The 25594-nt window shown below is 44.2% G+C and overlaps 1 protein-coding gene across 1 annotated transcript in view; it reads left to right on the top strand.

The window, feature by feature from the left end:
- BFSP2 (beaded filament structural protein 2) overlaps nucleotides 1-25594 on the top strand; it is a 60103-nt gene that overhangs the window by 17345 nt on the left and 17164 nt on the right. Inside the window, exons 2-4 of the mRNA XM_037844729.1 lie at nucleotides 10957-11039; nucleotides 14764-14920; nucleotides 15856-16017. Of these exons, the coding sequence (XP_037700657.1) occupies nucleotides 10957-11039; nucleotides 14764-14920; nucleotides 15856-16017 (402 nt within the window). The remainder of the gene's footprint in view (nucleotides 1-10956; nucleotides 11040-14763; nucleotides 14921-15855; nucleotides 16018-25594) is intronic.

Genomic DNA, 25594 nt, shown 5'->3' with positions numbered 1-25594 from the left:
ATATCTACCCTACCAACAATCCACTGAATTGTATATCCTGTCCCAAATTTACGTTATACGTCCATGAAACAGAGAATGATTTATTCCCTTCATTAAATTAGCCCGGGTTTGAAGGCCCAGGCTCACATGGTAAAGCACATCTACTTCTTGATTGCACTTAAGTTCCAGTGGAGGTTAAGAAACTAACATTTATTGAGCACCTACTATGTGCCAGAATTTGCCCTGAAGGTTTTGCATATTTTAACTCATTTAACCTCACAGCAAACCTACAGGCAGATACTTTAATGACCTCTTTTTATAGATAAGGAAACTGAAGCACAGATCAGTTGAATAATTTTTCCAAGGTCATATAACTGTTGGAATTGGAAGTACACCAAAATTGGAGGGGGGTGGGGCACATAAAAATGTTTAAAAAAAAACCCAAGGGAATGTGGGCGGTGCATTGACAGTATGTACTACAGCAGCCACGCCTGAAATGAGACGAGCTTGTAATTTGGTTTAAGCCTCAACAAGTCCCAAGTGTATTTCTGAGGAACACAAATTCCTCTGACATTGGCAAGTGCCCAGGGAACAAATCTTGTCAGAAGGAAGTCAGGGATAACCGCTTCTGCAGGGCCATCTTCGGGGAAGCACAAAGTACCTTTTGGAGAGCCGGACCGATGGTGGCCCTCGGCCCCTGGCCACACAGCTGGCCCTCACCTCTGCAGCCCCCTCGCCCACGGCCTCCGCCACGTCCCCACACAGGACTGACAGCGCTGTGGTGGTCCCCGCACCTTCACACTGCCTTGCTCTGCTGTCTGCCTGCAGTGCCCTCTGACCCTGACTCCACCTGTGAATTCCATTCCACCTCCACTCCCTGCTGCTCCACAAGGCCTTTTCTGTGCTCTAGAGCCCCTGCCCTCCCCCCACCTATTCATTTCCTACCTGCCTTTCAGGTTCTCCCTCTGACTTACCTTGTCCATCAAAGCTGCCCCACCCAGCCTCACTCTGTGGACCTCGGAGACCTACTATGCGCCAACCACTGTGCTAGCTTTTGTGTGTGTTGGTTTTGTTTATGTTATCTCATTTTTTCTTCTTAATTACAAAATATTTCGAACATATAAAAAGGGTACCTGACACGAAGCAGTGTCAATTTAATGTTATTTGCTGCCAACCTTCTTTTTTAGCATGTAAAATAAAAGATTTCAGATACAATTGGAACCCCCTTTGGGCTCCATCCTGATTGAATTCCCTTCCCCCAGAGATCACCACTGCTCTAAATTTGGCATTTATCATTCTCACAGATGTTGTTCTACATTCCCTATATGTGTATGCAAATGCCTTTATAGGATGGTTTTGCATGATTTTAAACTTTATATTAAATTATATCATACTGTTTCCTTCTGCAACTTGCTTTCTCCACTCCTCATTGTGTTTTTGAGATTTATCCATGTTGATACATGTAGTATTTCATTATATATATTATAGGTTATGAATTTTTCCATTGATGGACATAGGTTGCTTCCAATTTTCCTCTCTCACAAAGAGGAGGGAGGCATAAACATTCTCATGCACACATGGAAGAGTTTCTCTAGGCCAGGGTGAACAAACTATATGTGGGCCAACTCTGGCCCAACATATATTTGTTTTTGTAAATAAAGTTTTATTGGCACATAACCATACCCATTCATGTACAAATCATCTACAGCTGCTTTAATGCTACAAAGGCAGAATTGCATCATTGTGACAAACACACAAAGCCTAAAATATTTACAATATGGCCCTTTATAAGAAATAGTTTGACCCCTTCTCTGGGTCAATACTTAGGAAGAGAAAGGCTGGGTCTAAGTGGTAAAATCGATTTACCCCTCCCACAAACAATGTGTGATCACTCTGCTTTCTTCACAACCTCACCTCCCCTGGTATTGTAAGACTAAAAGGTTTGCCAATTGGATGCTTGTGAATTGGTTTCTAATTGTTGTTTCATCTGTTCAGCACTTTACTTTACATGTGTATCTCTTATTCATCCATTTAATGAATGTCTATTAAGGGATTTCTATGTGCCTGGAACTATCACAATAAAACTTCTCCATTTTACAAGCTGAGCTGTTGATGTTAGGATCACAATTCAAACATGGTGGTAAGGCAAGATGGGTGAGTTTTGCAGGCCTGCCCTGGAACATGTAGCATCGTGAAAAATAATCAAATAGCTGACATTACTCTGCAGGCTTGAGGATGCTCAGTTGGGAAATAAGTCACCAGTTGGCCATCTGCCCATAGCCTCTGCTCGCCCAGGGCATCTGCATCATAATCCTTAGCAGAAAGGACCTATATTTCACAGAGTCTTCAGTAGAATTTAGTAATTAAACTGTCTTCTATCTGTGATTCTAAGGAAGAGAGTGAGTGCAAGAAAGAAACTATTATTGATATGGCAAGAAATAGACCTTTATTATTTAAAGTTACCAAGACAGCACTAACGGGAAAGAGGGGTGGGTGTGAGTGACCTAAATCTTCATCTGCCATGCTGGGAAGTCAATAAATGGTGTCTATTGCTCATTACTCAAGAAAACAAGCAGATATGTAGAAATACAGGGGTAAGCCCTAAACAAAGGAAAAACAGAAACTGCTAGGGAGGAAGGAAGGCATGGTATAGGAAGACGTGAGGCAGGGAAATATTTTTCTTTATAAGGTCTTCACTTTAACTTTTTTAACCAAGTACAGGTATTACTTTGATAATTTTTTTTTAATTATAATACAAGAACTACAAAATAAAGTGATCATAGATTACTGAAATATTTACAGATGAAGTGACATGTTTTCTGGGATTTGCTGCATAATAATCTCAGAGGTGGGGGTAGAAATAAAAAAAATAGCCATGAGATTATAATCTTAAAGTGGGGTGATGGGTAGAGGAGGTCATTACTCTTATCTGTCTGCCTTTATATACTTTTATATATTTCCCATAAAAAGAAGTTTTTTAAAAAGAAAAAAAGAGCATGGGCTGTGGAGTCAGACAAATCTGGGTTTAATTTCTAGCTAGGCCACTTAGTCCTGCATGCAAGTTTCTTATACTCTCTGGGCCTCGGTTCCCTCATCTGTGTAATGGGAATAACTAAGGTATGCCCGTTTTGCATGGCCTATTACATTGGGTTATTGCGGGGTTACGTGAGATCATGCCGGTGAAGGGCTTAGCATGGACATAAGATGTAGTAAGTGCTTTTAAAAATGTTTGGGTTTGATTTGTTTGGTTGCTTCTATTTGGAGTTTTAAAGAAAATTTGGTTGTAAAACTTGAGTTCTTCTCAGGCATCTTATTCTCAGTTCTATACATCTAATTATGTTCTGCCTTATATGGTTGTCATTGTTGTATGTGAGTTGGCTCTCCTTCACTAGCCTGCTTCGTCTGCTTTGTTAACAAACATTTATTGAGTACGTACTATGTGTCAGGCTCTGACTTAGGTACTGAGGAGGCAAAAATGAAAGACTGTCTCTGTCCCGATAAGCACAAAGCTCAGTGGTAAAGAAAGATAGATCAAGATCAGAATAAAATACCTCATGACAACTCCCGTGATTGAGATTTATCCTCTGGGACTATGGGGAGTACAGAAGCTGCCCAGGCCAGCCTGGAGGTAGTGTTTCAGAAGGTGAGGCCTGAGCCGAGTTTTGCGGGATGAGTAAAGCAGGAGAGGGTGGAGATAGCACAAAGACGGTGTTTAAATCCATGTGACCATTCAAGACCACAATCACTTTAGGAAAGAAAATGCAAATTAAAAGAAGAAGCTCCAAGATCAACCCTGAGAAACTCTAGAATTTAGAGGTCAGCTAAAGGAGAAAGACTTAGTGAAGGAAACAGAGAAAGAATGTCAATGAAGTAAGAGGGGAAGAGCAGAAGAGAGTGGTGTCATAGAAGCCAAGAGAGAGAAAAGTATGTCTTTGACAAAGGTTGCTGGGGCGTCAAGATGGCAGCAGAGAAGCATCTGTTGGGCTCGGTAATAGAGCTCTTTGCCATTTTGATAAGAATTTATCACTGGAGTGCTAGAGACAGATAATGATCTTGTCCATTTGTTGCTAGAAGCAAGTCATCCTCAGTTTCCCTCCTAAACGTGAAAGTCTAATAAATGTGAGAAGAGTTTCCAAAGCAAATCTTGCATCTTGCCACAGCACCAGCAGAGATTTATTTCCCAAGTCCCCAGCCTTGCCCACCTCCTCCCCAAGCCTGCAGCTCTAGCTGTTAGGATGCCAATATTTTCAACTCCAACTAAAGCATTAATTATACGCTTGGGTTCAAATGATAACCCTTTTTAAAATGCTGCTTGTCCTTGCCTTTTAAGCACAATTAATGGTCCATTCCTTGCCCACCATTGCCAGCTCCATTTATTTTAATAACTACATCCACAGTGAGGATAGTAGTAGGCAGGAATAAAATCCTCCTCCCCATAGCACCAGTGATCTGGGCTTTTCAAATGACTATGACAGGAAAAACTGAAAGAAAAAAATGACAAGTCAAAATAACAATGGAAGTTTTCATGGGACAGCATGTGTGTTCTGGAAAAATGGAGCAAGAACAGAGCGAGGTGCACAAACCCACCCAATTCAGTTGGATGTCCATTTAGCTGCTTGGTACAAAGACAAATAGCAGTAATAATTATGGCCACCATTCATGGAACGCTTACTCTGCGCCAGGCAGTCTGCCGAGTGCTTTAGTTTCATCTGCTCAGTTCACTACACAACTGCCTGGGAGGTAGGGAGTAGTAGTATCCTCCTTTTATGGATAAGAAAACCAAAGCTTAGCTTTATGGACCCTGAGTAACTGGCCCAAGCTGGCGACTGGAGGAGCTGGGTGGTGAGAGAGATCTGCCACTGTCTGCAAGGTGTTTATACTACGTGAGATAAGATAGGGATAAGGAGGAGGGGATTCAGATGCAGGAACAACCCCAGGTGGGAGGAGGGGCATCAGTAGCTCAAGTTAAAAACCAAGGTGTCATTCTGATGCCGCTTCCTCACTTTCCCCACGCCAGCTCCGTCACCAAGAACTGTCTGTTCCATTCCCCAAGTACGTCTTAAACCTGTCTATTTCTTGCCCGTTTCCCTACAACCCCCATAGTTAAAGAAGCCATCATGTCTCCCTGGACCACTGCAAAAGTCTCCTAGCTGTTTCCTTACAATCCACCCTGCCTGCATGGTCAGCGGGATCTACCTAACACTCAGATGAGATCCCTCTTGGGCCCTGCTCAAAACCTCTCAGTGGCTTCCCAGTAAGTCTCACCGCCTTGCCACTGTCTCCAAGGCCACTCTCCATGATCTGCACCTCACCTCCCTGTGTAAACTCATCTCCTACAACCAGCACAGAGCCTGGCCCAGAGTCACCAATAATCATGTCCTGAAGCACTGAAGGCAAGAATGAATAAAAAGACCTGCTAGAGGAAGCCATGCCTGAGAGGAGCTTAAAGTGGGGTGGGGTGTCTCAGGCAGCAAGGGCTCCCAGCGAGCGAGCGAGGACCGGGCTGCATGAGAAAGACTGAAGGCAGGTCTGTGGGGAGCAGTGGTTCTCAGAGAGGCACGTTGGGATCCACCCCCAGGGATTCCGATCCACATATCTGAGGTGGGGCCTGAGAATTTTCCTTTCTCACGAGTGCCCAATGATGCTGTCGCCACTGGTCTACAGACCACACTTTGAGAACCACTGGTATAAAGTATGTGAAAGGAAGGATCCACGCAGAGGATAAGGGGAAGACAGCGCTGGGACAGTAAACAAAGGTTGCTTAATGCCAAGCTGAGAGCAGTTCAAACTGACACAGGCCAGCAGCCGTCTCCTCCCCTTTTTTCCTTCCTGCCCCATCCCTCCCACAACAGGCTCCAGACCTACAAGGACCCCTGGCTGCTTCCCTGGTGGTCAACCCAAGCTGTCTTCCCTGGGCAGAATGGTTTGCTTTGAAGGCTTCTCTCGTTTTTCTCTCTCTCCATCAGAGCTGGCTTGTCAAGTCCTGTTCCCCCAAGGCTGCTTCATTTCATAGAGCAATTCACACAATGCTATGACAATCAGTGGATCTTTTCAGCAGGGCCCTGGCCTTGTAGCATTGGTGGTGGAATTTCAGGCTCCATATGGGCTGCAAGGAGAGTTGGTTGGAGACAAGGACTTCTTGTGCCCCTCCCACCACACCATGTAGCAAGCTGCCAGCCTGCCGCCCTTAGCATTCACCCCTGAGGGGACCGTTTCCAATAGTTTACACTTTTTTCCCAACTAGAAGGGAGAGCAGGACTGGTTCTAGGGTCGTAAGTATACTTGTATTCATTGCATCTGCTCAGTGCCTGTACACACCTCAATACTTGGTACTTTTATTGCCCTCTTCCCTGGGAAAGAAGTTGATCAGACAGGCCAAGTTAATTTCCATCCACTTCTGTTAAGCATCTACTTTGGCTATAAACCAAAGAGGACCAGCCAGGATATGTACACATTTTGCAGTTTTAACTACAAATGGTCTTTCTGCTGTAGGATTTGGCAGCAAAGTCCTCAGCAGCACAAACCCCCCGCAATCCTCAAAGCTGGACCCACAGATCTGCCCCCCAGCTCTTCTCAGCTTATGGGCTTTGAAACAAAAGCTCGGGGGTTGGAGTGGAAGGTGATTTATTCTGGTCTGGTTCAGTTTGGTTTGGTCTGGTTAGCATCCTCATACACAATAGGAAAAATATCTTTTTATCTTCAAGATGCAGCCCCAATAGGATCCAGGGATCCTGATTTTTCTATGTCACAAGAAATAAGGCAGAAAATGATCCTCCACAACTGTCTCTGTCTTGATTCGAATGTGCCTTTTAGCTGCCAAAGCTGATTACAAAAATATGCACACTTTCAAGTCCCACTGCCCTGGTTTGGCATTCTGGTTCTGCCACGTTCCAGTTGAGTGGTTTGGGGCAAGTTACTTAAGTTCTCTGGGCCTCAACATCCTCATCTGTAAAATGGATGTGTTGACAGCAGCTTTACAGGGGTGCCGTGAGCATTTAGTGAAGTCATGAATGTTAAGTATCTAGTACAGTGTGGGACACAGTCAGTGAGCTGGTAACTGCTTAAAAATCAGCTCTCTGGGGAAAAAAAAGACTGATTTATAATGTTTGCCAGTTTCCCTAGTGTAAATACAGTCCCTGTTCCGGTTTGCTAAAGCTGGTTATGCAAAATACCAGAAATGGATTGGCTTTTATAAAGGGGGTTTATTTGGTTACAAATTTACAGTCCCAAGGCCATGAAAATGTCCAAATTAAAGCATCAACAAGAGGATGCCTTCACTGGAGAATGGCCAATGGCATCCAGAAAACCTCTGTTAGCTGGGAAGGCACGTGGCTGGCAACTGATCTGGGGTTCTGGTTTCAAAATGGCTTTCTCCAAAATGTCTCTGGGCTTGTATCTCTTAACTTCTCCAGAGCAAACTCTGGGCTAGCATCTCTTAGCTCAGCATCTCCAAATGTCCTTCTGTCCACATCTCCAGGCATCTCTAAACATCAGTGTCAGCAAATGTCTGGGCCTGTATGGCTATTTTTAAAGGACTCCAGTAAACTAATCAAGATCTACGCTGAATGCATGGAGCCACACTTCCATGGAAATAATTCAATCAGAGTTATCACCTACAGTTGGGTGGGCCACATCTCCATGGGAACAATCTAATCCAAATATCCCACAAGATTGGATTAAAAGATCATGGCTCTTTTGGGGGACATAATATATCCTAACTGGCACAGTCCCTATGGCTGATTTCAAGCTATCAGCATGTCACTGAGTGCCGATTTGGGAAGAGATGCCACTATATCTATAGTGTTTCCACCATATACAGGTAAAATAGGTCCAAATAGCCTCAAGAGCAGAGGTAATAGTCATAGTAAGACAATTAGTAACTGCTGACTTTGACTACTTATTACCATCACTTTTATATAATTTATTTAACTTTAACTTTAAATAATTTAATTTTTAATGATGGCTGTGTTTAACACAAAATTCCTGAAAATTTATCAGTCAGCTCTTAGTAAGCCACTACAAGCCAGTACACGTGAGTGGAAGCCAGTGCCAACTCACCTCTGGGCACAACTGTAGGTGTTCAGCAAATACAACTTCCTTTCTCTCTTCTTCTTTTCTCAGTCCTGGGGAAGATTTCATGAATATTTTCTCAGGTAGAGACAAAGATGTTCCCTGTTCCACTGCAGGCTCCAAGCCTGACTTTTGGCCTCAGCCCCTCCTCTTCTCCAGCTGGGAGGCTGGTGAACCACTAACACCAGAGAGGACCGTGCCTCCGCCAAGCTGGGGGCTACCGGAAGAGAACAGTGAGGGGGTCTCTAGGGCTCAATGGCAGAGACTGTTGGCTTATTTTAGACTTGCCCTCCGTGAAGGAGATGGGAGAAGCCAGGCCAGCAAGCTGTACTTTGGCAAGTCAGGGCCTATAATTAGCCTCCTCTTGAGGCTGGCGTAAACCTCTGGTTGTTAAACAACAGCTAAAGCTGGAAAGGCCCCCAGCTCCCTGGAGCCCTGGCACTGCATGATCTTCTAGGACACGTTTGGACAGACCTATCCTATTTGCTGGGCAGTGTCCAAATTATTCCCAAAGGCGCTTCTGTTCTCAGCCCCGAGTGGGAAGTCAGAGGGGGCTAGAAGAGAGGGCACGGAGAACCTGGGCTCTCACCTCGGCTCACCTTTGAGCATTTGCTACCCGGCTCCAGGCTTCTTACTTATACGGAGTTTGCAATAAACTGGGGAAAATGTTACAAAATCACACACTCAGTATTGTTGTAGCAGAACAGAGCAAAGCAAAAGCTTTATGTGGACACTGGCCTGAAAGGACTTACCCCCAAATGCTAGTGGTATTTCATTTCTCCTGCCAGCAGGGTGGGGAGTGATTTTATTTTCAGCCATCTTTCTGCTCCTCCAGAATTGTGTGACCCTGAATACGGTAAAACCTATATCCCGACCATCCCCAGAGGGTTTTGTTTTTTCTCACTTTTCCTGGATCCAAACTTTTAAAAACAGAAACAAATAAAAAATTAAAAAAATTAAACCATACCAAGGCAAAGAATTTAAGCTTAGGGATCCCTCCTTTGTCCCTTCCAAGGCCCTGTGACTAATTTTTTATTCTTTTTCTGAAAGAGGGTCCCCAAATAGTATGAGCAGGAGGCCCCATGTCTGCCGCTTTTAAAGCGATCTTCTCTGTAATCTCTGAGCCCCACAATCTGGGCTCCTGCTGGGACCCAGGGTCCAACACTAGAGTGCAAAATCTGCCATGGGCATGATTATGAAAATCCAGCAGGACGATTGTCTTGGCCTCAAATTAGTCATCTGCAAAATGGCATCACAGAGAGTCTGAAGACCCGGGAAAGGGGGTTCCTGAATGGAGGGTGGGGGGTTGTAGTCGCGGGGCCAGGGTTGATGATGAGCAGGCTGGGCCAGAGCAGCCAAAGTGCAGCCTCAGGGCAGCCTCACCCACCCTGCAGCCCATTCAGGACTTGCGGGAGAAGTGACTCAAGACCTGGAACAGGGGAAGGGTGGAAACTGCTCACCCTTGGTCGCTTTATTCATGCACACATGCATTCATTTATGCATTCATTCAACAAAGACTTCTCCAATGCTTACCACACCCCAGGCCTTGGGGACTGTGATGGTTTGAAGCTGTTATGTACCCCAGAAAAGATCATGTTCTTAAAGCAAATCCATTCCTGTGAATGTGCTCCCACTGTAAGTAGGACCCTGTAAGCAGATCCAGGATCACCAGATCGCCCCTTGATGCCTTGATTTGGGCATTTTCACAGCCTCAGAACTATAAGCTTGTAAACGAATAAATCCCCATTTGTAAAAGTCGGCAGCTTTAGCAAACTAAAACGGGGACACAGCAGCAACCAAGGAGCTGGCCCTTGGGGACAGACCATGGCAACACAGTGGAGAAGGAGAGAGATAGTGGGGCCACTAAGAGAGGAGAAATGAATTTGTTCTGCCCTTCTTCCAGTGTGGTCATTTTTTTTTTTTTTTTTTTTTTTGCATTGAATTTCCCACTAGTAACTGAGGAGCAGGCAAAAGCTGGGGTCGCTCCCTCACTTAGTTCTTTCCCATCTCACTCCTGTCTCTACCTGGTGCCAGAAGTCCTCCCTCTTGCCAATAAAGAACTTGTAACACATTCCCATTAAAGTGTAAAAGGGCTGATCGCAGCTTAAAACATGACTTGCATCCTTCTTTTAAAGTAACAGTCCTTTTCTTTTCCCCTAAACTGAAGCTTATCAAAAAGTCACACATGTGGGGGAGCCATGAGGGTTTTGGGCAGCCAAGTTTGCAAAATTGGAAGCTCCCTGAGCCCCTGAACTGTATGCTCCATGTTTATGTTCACGTATATGTTTTGAGGGTGAAGACATTCTAGAGCCACCCTGAAATACAGCAGCCACTGGCCAGGCACAGTTATTTAATTTTACATTAATTAAATTTAAATGAAATTATCCTATTAGTTCTTCAGTCACTCTAGCCACATTTCAAGTGTCCTTGCACAGTGCAGATATAGAAAATCTCCATCACCACAAAAAGTCCTATTGAACAGAGCCACCCAGGAGATTTCACCCACTTTCCAAAGGCATCCAGCACCAGGAAAATGTTAGGAGTCACTAAGTAAAGCCGGTGAAACTTCATTTAAGAGGCCAGAAAACCCTTCCCTGGAGAGATAAGGTCTTACTGTGGCAGAAGCTGTGGAAAAAGGTCTGCCTTTGAATAACTGTTTTGTTCCAAATATCCAACTCTAAAAGCTCTTGAAAGAAACCCACATTTTATGCTGTTTATTGTTTGTTTATCTGGCCCCTCTCATTTTTGAGGGAACACTTTTTTTAAAAATTATACAGCTATTTGCTGTGAGAAAGGTGTTCTAAGTTAGCCAGCGCCTCAGAGCCGGGGGTGTTCTCGATTGGCGGTGGCAGGCGGCAGGGGCGCTCCCGGCGGGCTGGTCTCGGCTGACGGGTGCGATTGTTCCAGGTGGGCGACGCAGTCCTGGAAAACGCCCGGCTCCTGCTGCAGACGGAGAACCTCCAGGCGGGCGCCGACGACTTGAAACAGAGGTAATGCTCTGTAAGAAAGGGATAAGTTTATTTTTCACAAAGAGACAGCATGGAATAAGGGAAATGGAGGCAAAACCAGTTTAAACAAGCCCCGTGATAAAGAGAAGAATCTGCCAGCCCCTTATATGGAAAAGTAACCATGGTTACTGGAATGTAAAGAAATATGAAGTAAAATCAGAGGCAGGAACTCACAGCAAAAAGAAAAACTTTTTTTAAACTAAATGAACTCTCTGGGATTGGCTGTACAAATTAAAATCTCAAAAGATGAATTAGTTAGTGTTCTCGGATAGGCTGTAACTTCTGTAGTACCCAGTCAATGGGGAAACAGGGGAGGGACTTGCAAATTAGGAGTAGGAAATTTAAAGATCGCCATTCTCTTCCTCTGGCGCGCCAGTCTTCCATGTGTTTAGCTGGACGCCCTATCTTGCAAGATTGTAAATAAATTCTTTTCTCCTCCAGAACCAAGAGAGCGTTTATTCCCTTACAGGTACCGCTTTATTTCTGACACGCTCCACGGCGGAGGGGAGTGTCCCTCCACAGCCCCAGACCGCTGGGCAAGGCAGATAATGTCTGCATCGCTCACCTCCAACCTCACGGAAGGCTGGGGTGAAATAACAGAAGCCCCAGGAGAATTCAGAGTCAGGATTATCTGGCTCAAACCCCACCCACCCCCTTACGTACACAAACCGCACCCCACCGCTCGTAGAGCTGGGATCTCAGACCCAAGTGTGCCTCGGAATCACCTGGGGAGACTGAGGCGAGACACAGCTCCTGGGCCCCGCCCTCAGAATTTCTCATTGGTAGGGCTGGGGTAGGGCCCGAGAATCTGTATTTCTAACAAGTTCCCAGGGGTGCTGATATTGCAGGTCCTGGGACCACACCTTGAGAGCTACTGGTTTAGAGCACAGCTTCTCAAACACAGCTGCGTGTTAGAATTTCCCAGGACACTTAAAAAATGCCACTGCACAAGCCCCCCAGGCACATCAAATCAGAGCCCTGGGGGTAAGGCTCAGGCATCAGTATTTTTATAAAAAAGCTCACCTGGTGATCTAAATGTGCATCCAGGTTTGAGAACCAGAGCTTTGAAATCTAATGCAGTGTTCCCTAAAGTGTAATGTGTATACTACTGATAAAGATCATTTTAGGCGGTACAAGGATAAATATTTTGTTTTTAATAGCTATTCATTTATGTTTATAGTTATCTCCTATTTATGATCCATGAGACTGTTTTCCACTTACGGGCATACCATTTATAGTGACAATATAAAGTTCATTTAGTATAAAGAGCTTTTAAATTTTATTTAGTTAGAGTTTAATTTTTTAAGTGGATAAAGTTAAAGAAAAATATTAAGTACATGGTGGAACTGGTAATATGTATTTGGGGCAAAATCATGAAAGTAAGTGAAGCTTGGGAAGCTCTGCTCTAATGGAGAAGCAAAACGAAGAAGACCCTTTTATGTATGAACACAGTAATTCAATTCTGAAAATATTCTCTGGGGAAAGGTGTCCTGGAAGTTGGGCAAATGGATGGGGGTGGGATTGTTATTCAAGGGAATGTCAACGTAAGTTGATAAGGAAAAAATAGGAAAGGCATATATGTATGTGGAGGTCTTTGGGGAAGACCATGACCCTGTAATCTCAAGATAAAAGGGGTATCGTGGTGAGGGGACTCAACCATCCTCTCAGACCACAAGTCGTTTTCTTTCTCTAAGACTCAGTTTCTCCACCTGCCAACTGGATCTCACTTAGTGGCCACTCTGGGGTTGAGGTGACTCTCGACTAGCCAGGGTTTCTGGATTCCCCAGCACTGTGCTAGCTGAAGTCACAGGAGTACCAGAAAGTGCGGTCATCCTCCAGGGCACTGAATTACTGTACAATTAAAGATAGCTAGCAATACTCTTGAAGCCATTCTCACTAAATTTAAGGTGGAACTTGATTAAGTATGACCTGACTTGAAATTTCTACTACACATTCATTCATGTATGCATTTATTTATTCATTCATACATTTGTGCAGCCGTTCAACAGAACAGAATGTAAACTCTTTGAAACTAGGAGTTTGGTCTATTTTGCTCCCTTATTGTGCCACCTTGCACCAGGCACAAGACAGATGCTCAACAAATATTTGTTGAAAGAATGGATTCAACCAAGGTTTGGATATCTGATTTATGCTGGGCCCCTCACTAAGTGCTGGGGATGAAGTAAGGAGGACATTGTCCCTGGCCTCAAGGAGCTCACAATTTAGTGGCCAGACAGAGGAATGAATGACAATGGCATCACGAAGGGGAGGTGCCATCACTGAGATGAGCCCAGGGAAGGTGGGGACCCATGGCCTGGCCAGGGAGGGTCGACAGGAGAGGCATGGCTGATTTGGGTCCTAAAGCACAAATAGGGGCTGACATGGCAAATAAAGAAGGAACAACTTTCCAGCAGAGGGGGCAGCGTGTGCAAAGGCAGGAAGACTTGAGATGGGTGATGGGCTAGAGGATTTTAGTAGCTTGTCGAGACTTGTGCCTTCAGAGTAAATGAAGGAGGGATGACTGATGAGGCTTGAAAACCAGGAAGACCTTGTCAGCCATGGCAAAGAGCTTGGAAATTATCCTGAGAGCAGGGGAGACCCATACGAGGCATTTGAGCAGTGCATCATCATGACCAGATGTTAGTGTTAAAGGAAGCCGTATATTGATAGAGAGAAGTGGGGCACATGAGCAAGGAACAATGAGAAGGAAGGAGCTGGAGTGATGTAAGGGCAGGGTCTGTGCTGGAGAGCAGGAAAGGTGAGACAAGAACACTGAGAGGCTGGAGGTGGCACTCAAGTCTTCAGAGCAGAGGAATAACTCGATGTGGTTAAGGATGGTCAGTCTGGGGACAGTACTGGAGGTCTGGGGAGACAACGTGGAGGTGGTTCTAGTGCAGGCATGAGGTGACCAGGGCCCTTCTGGGGTGTTGGTGGTGGGCAGACTTGGAGGACAGGTTAAAGAAGTCATCAGCAGGATTTGACAAGACAAGACAGAGATAAATCCTAGGTTTGAACCTGGGATAGTTGTAATACTTGTGGTTCTATTTACTGAAATAGAAAATCAGGGAGGGAAGGCTTGTCTGAACTTAGGGGCTAGATAATGAGTTTGGTTTTGAGCCAGCTGAGGTGAGCTGATGGTGGGGAAACCAAGTAGGAACCATGGGTGCCATGGACGCAGCTGGGCTGGAGTGGCCTGCGGGTCCCGACGAGACCGTGGGGGAGCCACAAGCACAGAGGTGTGACTGTGTCACAGGTTCAGAGGTGCAAACTTCATGGTGGAGGGGGAAAGGGAACGGGGATAGCAAGAGAAAGCTGAAACCCAACAGCAGCCTTGGGGGCTATCACAGAGATATTTCAAATCCTTAGAGGAATCCCCACAAAAAAAAAAGTCTGTAGGGGATTGGGAGCATATCCTCAAAAGGGCCGGGTTCCCTGGAGAGATGAGCAAAACAGGACTCCAGAGGCACGTGGGGGACGGACTCTTCCAGCCCAGGTCAAGAGGGACCAATCTCAGGTGACATGGTGGATTTTCACTTCAGCAGGAAGGACTGGAATTGTTTCCAAAAGCACCAAATGTTACTAAGAATACACTCATCCGTAAACATTTGGTATCTATCCCATAATTGGCCCACTGGTAACATTTATAATCTGATTTCTTTTTCTTTTGGGTTACCCAGGTATGCTGACTAAGTTCCTTTATCTGCAGATATGAAAATGAGAAGCCATTTCGAAAGGCAGTGGAAGAGGAAATTAACTCTTTGTATAAAGTCATTGATGAAGCTAATTTCACAAAAATGGATCTGGAGAGTCAAATAGAAAGCCTAAACGAAGAACTTGGCTTTCTGTCGAGGAACTATGAAGAGGTAGGAGGGCTGGGGTGATACTGGGTTCGCCCCAAGACCCAGAGTCACTCACCTGTCTGGCTGTGCTTCAAATCATCCATAATGGCAGCTCCTCTTGGACTCTCTGCATTGCTTGCCCTGGGCTGCAGGGAAAATTCCAGTAAAAATCCGTTTAAATCCTTGTAGTGGGCAGGTTGCTTCAGGAGTTTCCAATGGCTTCAGGGACCAGGCTGATACAGAAACAGGAGGAAGTAGCAGGTCCAAGCAACAGCGGGTGTTGGAGCCTGTGCTGAGGGTGCATTTCCCACCCAGATTTTTTTTCAGCACCAAATATGACAAAATAACTCTCTGAGAGTAGGTCCAGCCTGTGGTCTACATCTATTAATGAAATGAGGTCAGATCAGTGAGTGATAGGACAGAAAGGTCCAGTCTCCTGAGGAACTGCAAGGATTCTAACTTCCTCACACATACAGAATCTGGAAGCTCCCTTCCAAATGCACACAACAATGCACACCATGGGAAGTGCCTCCTTTGTCCAACCTTCAGCCAACCAAGCATCCACAATCCCGCTTCCTCCTGTTCTTAGCTCACTAGTTTGTTACCACTATCTACAGCAAAGACTGCAAAATTATCCTTAAATCTCTTTCAGCCTAGTCTGATTTGATGCCTAAATCTGTTTCGCTGTTGTTGCTTAGTTGTTGCTCCTGCTACCATGGTGGTGCTGGTTTGCTCTGGGCCTGGCTGGGGAGACCAGCACATGAAATACGCCCTTGGGAAAAGAGAGCAAGGCCCCGCCGCCAGGAAGAAGGTTAGGGGCGAGTCAGTCTCTGTGGAGCCCCCCGTGTGGCAGTGACAGAACGAGACGTGGGGATGCTGCCCACAGAGCGGCTGGCTAGCATTCCATATCCTTTCTTTCTCCCCTGGAACTCACGTGACGTGTATATTACTGTTTCCAGGATGTGAAGTTGCTGTACAAACAGCTGGCAGGGTCTGAGCTGGAACAAGCAGATGCTCCGGTTGGCGCTGGTCTGGACGACATCCTTGAGACGATCAGGATTCACTGGGAGCGAGACGTTGAAAAGAACCGGGTGGAGGCAGGAGCCTTGCTGCAAGCCAAGGTGGGAGACAGGGCCGGCGATCTTCACCCTGCCCTGTGCAGAAGGATGCCAGGCAAAGGTGAAAAGCAGACAATGCACAAAAGAGGAAATGCAACTGATTAGCCCTGAGTTCAGTCTCATTAGAGGCAGAAGAAATGCAAATTAAAATAATAGCTTTTTGTTTACCTTTCTAAAGGCATAAAATCTTTGAAATGGTAATACTCAGTGCTGGCAAGTATGTGGAGAAGCAGGCTCTCTCCTGTATTATTGGGGAGCACAAACTGGGACAACATCTTTTAGTAAGGGATTTGGCAATATAGAGCGAGAGTCTCATAAATCTAGATCTACCAGTCGAATAATCTATGTGCTCTCCTAAAACAATAATTGAAAATACAGATAAAGCTTACATCCATATATACTCACTGAAGCATTATAAGAGTGAAGAAATTGGGGGAAAACACATAAAATTTTAACAATAGCAAAATTATTTGCTAAACCATTACCAAACCATGAAATGAAATATCAGGCAGCAATTAGAAATGATGTTTATGAAGCATTCATAACAGCTTGCAAAAATACTCATGCTATAAGGTAAAATGAGGGGGAACAGAGAGTACAGCATGGTGTATATCAGAGGCTGACAAACTTTTTCTGTAAAGGACCAAATAGCAAATATTTTAGGTCTTTGTCACAATTACTCAGCTCCGCCACTGTAGAATAAAAGCAGCCATAGACAATATGTAACAAATGGGCATGGCTGTGTACCAATAAAACTTTATTTACCCAAATTAGATTAGATTTCACCTACAGGCTGTTGTTTGCCAACCACTGGTATACACAGTGGGGTAAAACATGCGAACAAAGAAAGTAGGCATCAAGAAAAAATTAGAAAGAAAAGACTAAAATGCTAATAGTATAGCAGTGTTGTCTTTGAGTGATGATTGAGATATGTTGGGTTTTATTTTCTTCATTTGAGTATTTCTCACTTTTTTCTATATTAAGATGTGTTGTATTCAAGGAGCGGAAACCATTTTTATCAGGCTTCATAAATAATAAAGAAATTAACAAATAAATAGAATACATAGGCCTTATTCTTCCCTTCCCAATCTCCCACCTATTCATGACTTTGTTGTTTTAAGGCAAAGGGAGAAAAGAATAAAAGAGGAAGTTAAAGGTGATGGAAGTAGAAAAATAAGGTTGTTGTTTGAGGGAAGGCGAGGGGGCTGCTCCCGAGCTTTTGGTCATCCACTGAATGCTTCTCAACCTGGGCTGCATGGAGAGTCACTTACTTCAGAGCTGTTCCTAAAAGTGCCTGTGACCAGGTCCCATCCCAGACCAATTAGCTCAGGAAGAGGGGAAGGGCTTTGTGGGTTTTAAAGCTCTGTGGGTCATTCTAATATGCAACAAGGATTGAAAACCATGAGAATTATAAAAGCTGCCAAAAGAAAAAATGGGAGAACCTCTTCTGATCTTCCTTTCACTCAGCTCTCTCAGTCCCCTGCCTCCCAAGTGTCAACAGAAGCCTTCCCAGCAATGTGTTCACCAATTCTGGATCCCCAAATGTTCTCCAGCCCAGAAAACATCTTTCACTCCTCCCATTTCTCCACCCCATCGCCCCCTTCAATACTTTTCTTTCAAACCTTCAATTCTTTGAGCTAGGTCATTACAAACATTGTCAATGACAAATAGGTGCCAGTAACTCAATAAAGTGCAGCCCCACCCAATGTCAAGAGAGGTGGAACAATCATGGCCTTTTTTTTTTTTAAAGAGGCTCATGAATGTTTCCAATTAAAGACCCAAGAGAGTATCCAACCCCCTTCTCTCATTTTAGAGGTGAGGAACCTGAGACCAGAGAGGGCAATTGACTTCCCCAGGCCACACAGCTGGGTGGGACTATAGTTCAACACTCCCAGCTGATTCCACATCCGAGTGTGTTTGTCCCCTGGCTTTGTTTCCCAAAGTAAATCTCGGGAGCCCAGTGGTTTGCAACCTTGCTTCTGTGGTGTACCAGCATTCTAGTGATTATTTCCTTAGGAAAGGGTGGAGCTATTATAATTAACAGAAATAAATCCTGCATTGTGTGAAAAAGGAAAAACAATGTGGTGATTATTATTCACCCTTCACCTGCTTGATAATCATCGCCAGCCCAACAGTAGCTTGAAGATTAATTCTGAACAGATTCATTAGTGCTATGTTTGTTTTGTTTTTTAATAGAATAATCTGAAAGCTACATCTCGGAGAAAAGAGACAGAACTTGTTTTAGTTTAGCCAGTGCTGCCTGGAGCTCTTGCAGAGAGGCAGAGCTCAGAAAATATTTGCGGAATGAGCGAATTCCTCTGATCATCAACAGAGATCAGAACTGACAACCAGAATTTCTGCAATAAAAAGTTTTGTCAGTTGCGGCCGTGCCCTGGGGGGCTGACATTTGTCCATCCTGAACATCTCTTGTTGGTTTCTTGGCATGAAAGCATAAATGTGAAATGGCTCAGCACGTACTGCTTTCAAAAGTTTTTGCAAAGAGAATGCAAACATGCATTTAATTACCTTTCAGCCCAGGGAGGCTGAGAATTAATTGACATGATTAATTTATGACTTAGTTTGGGCTCCTCCAGAAGCAGATCCTGAGCCAAATATTGGAGTGGAGGTAGTTTATTTGGAAGTTGGAGGACTAGGGGGTGGGGGTGGGAAGACACCAGTATTGTAGTAAAGTGAGGCCGAGAAAGGAACGGATTAAGAGTGCATTATCAAGCCAGCTACCAATGTGGGAGACGGGAGCATAACTCATCCATATCCACACCCACCCCAGGAATTCTAGAAAATGGTATCGGATAGGAGGGGAAAGGCGAGGGAGCTGGTGTTTCAACTGTTTCTCATCAGCCGTCTGCACTCTGCTAGCAGAGTGGCCTTTCATAAGCTTCAGTAAAAGCCGTCAGGCAAAGAGGTATAGCCCCCCGGAAGTGGGAAGCTGGGGAGCACTAAAGTGTTAAGGCCTGAGGGATCTAGGAGGTGCCATCAGGATCTGCTACAATTTATCCATCAACTCTTTATTTCTTCAGTCATTAAAAGCTTATAATGAGGTTCTGGCTAAGGGTCAGCGTGGGAACCACATTCTCTCCAGCCCCACGGTTACAGATGTCAGGAGCCTCGGCAGGCCAGCTCTTAGAGCTTGTGAAGTTGCACAGTACAGTGACTGAGGGATCAGCTAGATCCAGAGAATTTCTGGAGGGTCTTAAAGTCTGGACCTTCCTTGCCTGTTTGTTGTGGGCCACCCAATTCAGGGTATTTGGGGATGCTCAGGAACCTCAGATGATATGTCACACCATTCTCTAGACCACCTGGTTGGCAATGGAATGCGTTCCCCAAGCTGCAGCCACCTTGGGGAACACTGAAAGACCCGCTATCACCCTCCCTATTTTCTAGGATTCACATGCTAAGAAGTTTCCATTCTGTAGAGTTACAAACAAAAGAGAAAGTCCTGACCACGGAGAAGCTCTGCCCTGACCTTGGCCATATGAAGACTTCTCAGTGCCCTTCTTCTTTGAAGTAGTTGTGGAATTTTGGGGCACACTGAAATCAGCCAATCGGTCATTGTTAAAAGACCTAAAATTCAGAAGTAAAACCAGTAGCCTGGTGAGAGCACTTGTGCTGGCTAAGTATTTGGCAGGCTTTCTGTTCGTTCACATCAGTCACACAACAACCTCGAAAGCAGGAAGCATGGTTATTCCCATTTTACAGTTGTATTGACTGCTACCAAAAAGGAAAGAAGGAAAAAAGAAAGGAAGGGAGGGAGGGAGGAAAAGAGAAAGGAAGAGACGGAGGCAGAGAAAGAAAGAGAACTCGAGAGAGAGAGAAGAAGAAAGACAAAGAAAGAAGGACGGAAAGAAGGAAGGGAGGAAGGAAGGAGGTAGGAAGGAGGTAGGAAGGAAGGAGGCATTCTATGTTTGGCTTCACCCTACCTCTGTGTTGTTCCGCCTCTCATGAGGTTGGGTGGGGCTGCACTTTGTTGAGTTACTGGCACCTATTTGCCATTGACAATGTTTGTAGTGACCTAGCTCACAGAATTGAAGATTTGAAAGAAAAGTATTGAAGGGGGCTATGGGGTGGAGAAACGGGAGGAGTGAAAGATGTTTTCTGGGCTGGAGAACATTTGGGGATCCAGAATTGGTGAACACGTTGCTGGGAAGGCTCCTGTTGACACTTGGGAGGCAGGGGACTGAGAGAGCTGAGTGAAAGGAAGATCAGAAGAGCGTCTCCCTTTTTTCTTTTGGCAGCTTTTACAATTCTTGTGGTTTTCAACCCTGGTTGTGTATTAGAATGACCCACAGAGCTTTAAAACCCACAAAGCCCCTCCCCTCCTTCTGAGTTAATTGACCTGGGAAGAGACCTGGGCACAGACATTTTTTTTCTAATTCAAGTAATTTTGCTATGCAGCCAGGGTTGAGAACCACTAAATTTAGGTACCAAGGGCTGGGGAGCAGAATTCAGTGCAGCTGTGGGTAGGCCTGAGGCCCTCCCCAGAGGCTACCTCTCTCCATAGACGGTTGACAATACACCTGTTTGTATCTTCAAGTGTTACCCTTCAAACTGATTGTCAGTCCCACTCATACTCTCCCTTCTGATCACAATCTCCCTCATTTACATCTGCAAAATCCCTTTTCCCTTGTCATACAACACAATCTAATCACAGGTATAACACAAGGATGGTGAGATCATGGAGGCAATCTTGAGGTTCTGCCTTCCACCCAGGCCCCAATACAGAAGCTGTGAACCAAAACCGTACCTGCTCCTACCCCTACTCCCGCCATCTCACCTCCTCTGCCAGGCAGACGGCTCTGCCGTCTTCCCACATCCTCCAGTGGGAGCCCAGGTCATCTCCTCCTTGCCCAGTTTCTCAGCGTGGGCACTGAGAGGTCTTTGCCACTCCCCTTAAGCCTGGTCTGTAGTCTCCTGCAACAAGGAAGGCTCTGTTTTGCCTAATTCCAAAAGCCTCTTATCTCTGGCCCTTCTTCACTAGATGGATGATGTATACGGGAACCAAATGTTTATTTAATTATGAGCAAAGCTGTGTGGGGAAGAGATCAGAGAGATCTCAACCTCCTTTTAAAAGTCGGAGAGCCTAGGACAAACGACTCCATAACCCACAAATTACTCCCACGCGACCGTCTTCTGACTGTAGGTCTGCATTTGCCTCCGGTCAGTGTAAAGTATCTGTGGCCAGGAAGTTTATCTGAGCTGTTGCTTTCCTGCCTTCAACAGGCAGGATGATGACTTTTGGAGACTATTATGAACAAAGAGAGGTGAACTGACAAGAATTGTGAGGTTTCTGGTTGTTGATAGTTTCAGAGCGGAAAGAGACATTAAAGATTATCTAGAGTAGACCAGCCAATAGAACTTTCTTGAGATGACAGAAATGTTCCGTAATCTGCGCAGCAGTTCAAAATGGTAGCCTCTGGCCACACGTGATGACTGCGCACTTGCAATGTGACTGATAAAACTGAGGAACTGCATTTTTAATTTTAATTATTTTTTATTTAAAAGCTCAATGTGGCTAGTGGCTGCCATACTGGCCGGTATAGGTCTAGATTAACCCATGAGAAGTGAGAGACCTTGGATATGGCATCTCTCCTTCCTAGTCACAAAGAATAATCTGACCTGTAAAGACAAATATTTTACAGAGGCTGTTCTGTCTATGCTTTTTCTTTGCTGGCTTTTTACCAAGAAGGGGCACTATTTTCTGGGAAATGTGAAACTGGATTAAATTGGGTTTCTGAGATCACTGGGTCTAGTCTGCAAGATGGCCTGATGGGCATTCCATGTTAGCCAGCGGGGAGGGTTCTTTCCAAGGAGAATTGAAAGGGCAGCACCCCTGACAGTATCTTGTTATCTGGGGGTTTCGAGTCCCTGATGGCTCTTCAGAAAAGTAAGCCCGGATTTGAATCTGGGTTTCCCACAGCAACCACCTGCATTTCTACACCTCATAATAGGTAACAGAGGGAGCTTCGCAAGAGTCCCAGCTTACTTTTTTTTTCGTGTTTTTAATTTACTTTTATTTTATTTGAAGTATTTTTACTAGATAATACCATAGAATGCATTCACTGGGTTCAAAATTCTAATCAAACTCCAGTCCCAGCCACCCAGTTCCTTCCTACAGGATCAATCGATGTTATCCTTTTCTGTAATACCCCTCCAGAGCTATTTAATGCATATATAAAGAAATAGTCTTTCTTTTCACACAAATGGTAGAAAGCAGAACATACACTTCATAGATGCATATTATACCTCAAGAGTGGCAAATCTGTCCTACTGCCTGTTTTTAGCAAATAAAGTTTTATTCAAACACAGCCACACTCATTCACTTACATGGTGTCAGTGTTTGCATTTGCACTACACCAGCACAGCTGAGTAGTTGTGACAGAGACCATATGGCCTGTGATGCCTAAAATATTCACTATCTTCCATTTACAGAAAAAGTTGCCAAGCCCTGCTCTACAGAATGGATGTACCAGAATTTAATTAACCAATGCCCTGCTGGTGAACATTTAAGTGGCTTCCTGTCTTTTACTGTTACAAATAAGATTGTAGTAACTAATTTGGATATCCTTCATTTATAAACATGGAAATGTATCTGCAGGATAAATTCCTAGACATGGAATTGCTGGGTCAAAAAGTATGTGCACTGGTCATTTTGATTAATATTGCCAAATCCTTTATAAGGGTTGTAACAATTTACATTCCCACCAGAAATAGTTAAGAGTGCCCATCCTCACCAGTATTGTGAGTTCTTACACTTTGTGATTTTTGTCAATATTATAAGTTAACATATGGGTTTTCTGTGTAGTTTTATTTACATTTCTTATATTATGAAGAAAGTGGAACATCTTCTACATTTGAATTTCATACATATTTCATCTTTGTGTATAATTGGACCATATATTCTGCAAATTTTTATTGGGTTTTGAACTTTTTATTATTGATTTGTAGTGGCTCTTTGTATATTAGGGAAATTAGTCCTCTCTCTTTGATATGAGTTGCAAATATGTTTCTAATTTTTCACTTGTCTTTTTACTTAATTTACAGTAATTCCAGCTAGCTTTCCAAAATTCTTATTAGCCAAAGAGGAAGGGATATTCTAAGAGTCAGATGGGCCAGTATTTGGTTCCTAGAGTTGCAGCTGAATTGAGATATCCCTGTTAGTGGGGCTGGAGGGTAGCAAGGGAGAAATGAGAGCAGTTTTTAAAGGGGAAAATGAAAATACTGTCCTCCTCACACCCTCTTCCAAGGACTCTCCACGCACCCATTCATCCAAATCCATTTATCAAGCACAAACCATGTGGTAGACCCTACACTTTGACCTGTGGAACAAAACCCCTGAACTTCAAAGAATGTCATCCTTGGTCACCTGCCATTATTGATCTCAATGTTTATCTCAGATCATTTTTTTAATGGTAGCTCTTGCCCATGAAGTGTGGAGACCCTACTTCTAAAATAGATTTGCAAAGATAAAACAATGAAATACCCAGGAAATTAAGGCATTGTGGTTCATAGTCAACATTTAATAGTCTTCTAGAATAAGACAAAGCAGTGGATTCCCCTCTTCTTAGGAGGGGACAATCTCAATAAATCAGAACAAAAATATTATAATTCAGCCTTCTCTAATATTTCCTTTCAAAAGAAAGATATTGAACTCTTGGCTGAGCCTCTTCTACTTTTGTCAACAGAGTGACCAAGGGGGGCTGCAAGTCCACAGAGCAGTTTGCTCCTCTGTGTTTCCCTTGGCAGCTTCAACAGAGGCTGGGAGTTGGCCCTACACTCATCAGAGAGCAGTTTTAACAGCTGGGCAATCCTTGTGTAATCAAAGGAGAAATGTGGCTTAGCCCAGCCCAGCCAGTGATTCTGCCAATGTTGAAGTTTAACTGAGTGAGACATGCCTTTCTTTTTAATTCCTTCTAAGAGGAATCCAGTTTTCTCCAAAAAGTAAATCCTACATCTGGCTGGGGTAGCTCAGGGGTGTGTGTGCTTCCTGTCAAAACCTATCCTTAGCTAAATAACATTTACATGATGCTGTGTGACTGTAAAGTGACTTACCATTGTTTTAATAATCATAGCTAATCCTCCTCATGAAAAGGAGATTTGATTTCATTCTACTCCTGGTAGAGCCTGCTCTTCCTCCCCTGTCCCTCATATGGGCCCAGCACACATTACAGACTTCCACTACATATTTGTCAAGCATATCTGAGGTGTAAAAAACCTTGTTAGGTCCTCCAGGGAAGCATAGAAGTGAATAAAAAATTGTTCCCTGTACACAAGGTAACTACATTCTAAGGCGGAGGTTGGCTGGGGTGAGGATGGGGGAGCAAGGTTGGGTAGAAAGACTGAAATATCTCTTCTACAAGTCAGATTGAGATGAGCCAGGAAAGTAATACCAGCAAAGCATTTATTGAGCATTTACCAAGTGCCAGACACTGATCTAAGCTCATGACACATAAGTTCTCATTTAATCTTCCCAATATGAGATAGTTGTTGTGATTTTATCCATTTTACAGAGAGGGAAACTGAGACACAGAGAGCTTAGGTAACTTGCCCAAGATTACAGATTTCGAAAGTGGCAGAACTGGGATTCAAACCCCACATTCTGACTCCAGTCAACACCCTTTTTTGAAGAGTTGATACTCAATGCTAAACTGAACTAGGCAGATCACGTGGGCAGAGGGCCCTTGATCATTTTTTTTTTTTTTTTTTTTTTTTTGTAAGAATGAGGACGTGACATCTTGTGGAGCATGAGTTTGGGGAGGGGCTGAAGCTAGGTCAGGCTTCTGTCAAGCTCTTTCCAAACGGGGATTCTGTGCCCTCCCTGTGAGACAAAGTGAAGATGCCTCTATGGTATGAATTTGGGAGCCTGTGTTTTCCATTGCTCCATGGTAGTGAACGTAACAAGGCTGGTATGATCTTGAGAACTCTGAGACAGAACAGTGCTCTTATAAACCTGTTGTTCACCGGTTGCAAAAACCTGAAAGCTTGAGCGACTCTCTCAAACCCCACAGCAACTGCTCAGGAAAAGGCAGAATACACATTACAACCCCTGGGCGCTCGTCCTGTTCTTCTAAGAAGGCACCTGCAGCTTCTAAGCTCACGGGAACGTTCTTATTCTCCATGCTCCATCTTCTCGTGAATCCTCTCTCCCCTCACACCATGAAGTGGCATTTCTTACGACTCCAGGTCATCCTTCCAAGGGTGCTTTTAGGAATGGCAGTGCTAATCACAAAGTGCGTTGGGTTTGGAGATGGCTCTTTTTCCCTTTCCCACACCCCCATTTGTATTTTCAAAGGTCAAATTAAATACTTAATTAAGAGTCAAATTGAATACTTAATTCTGACTTACTTGCTTAACTCAGAGAGTCAGAATCTAGAATGTAGGTCATCAGGTGATGGGTGCAGGTAGGAAATGGGGAATTAAGGCTTAAAATATACAGAGTTTCTATTTGGGACAATGGAAAAGTTTGGGTTATGGATGGTGGTGATGGTAGCACAACATTGGAAATGTAATTAACAGCACAGAACTATATATTTGAATGTGGTTAAAAGGGGAAATGTTCAGTTGT

The sequence above is a fragment of the Choloepus didactylus genome, chromosome 1 (assembly GCF_015220235.1).
Source record: "Choloepus didactylus isolate mChoDid1 chromosome 1, mChoDid1.pri, whole genome shotgun sequence".
Lineage (NCBI taxonomy): Eukaryota > Metazoa > Chordata > Mammalia > Pilosa > Megalonychidae > Choloepus > Choloepus didactylus.
Note: the sequence above shows the minus strand (reverse complement) of the source record. Positions and strands in the feature narration are given on the sequence as shown.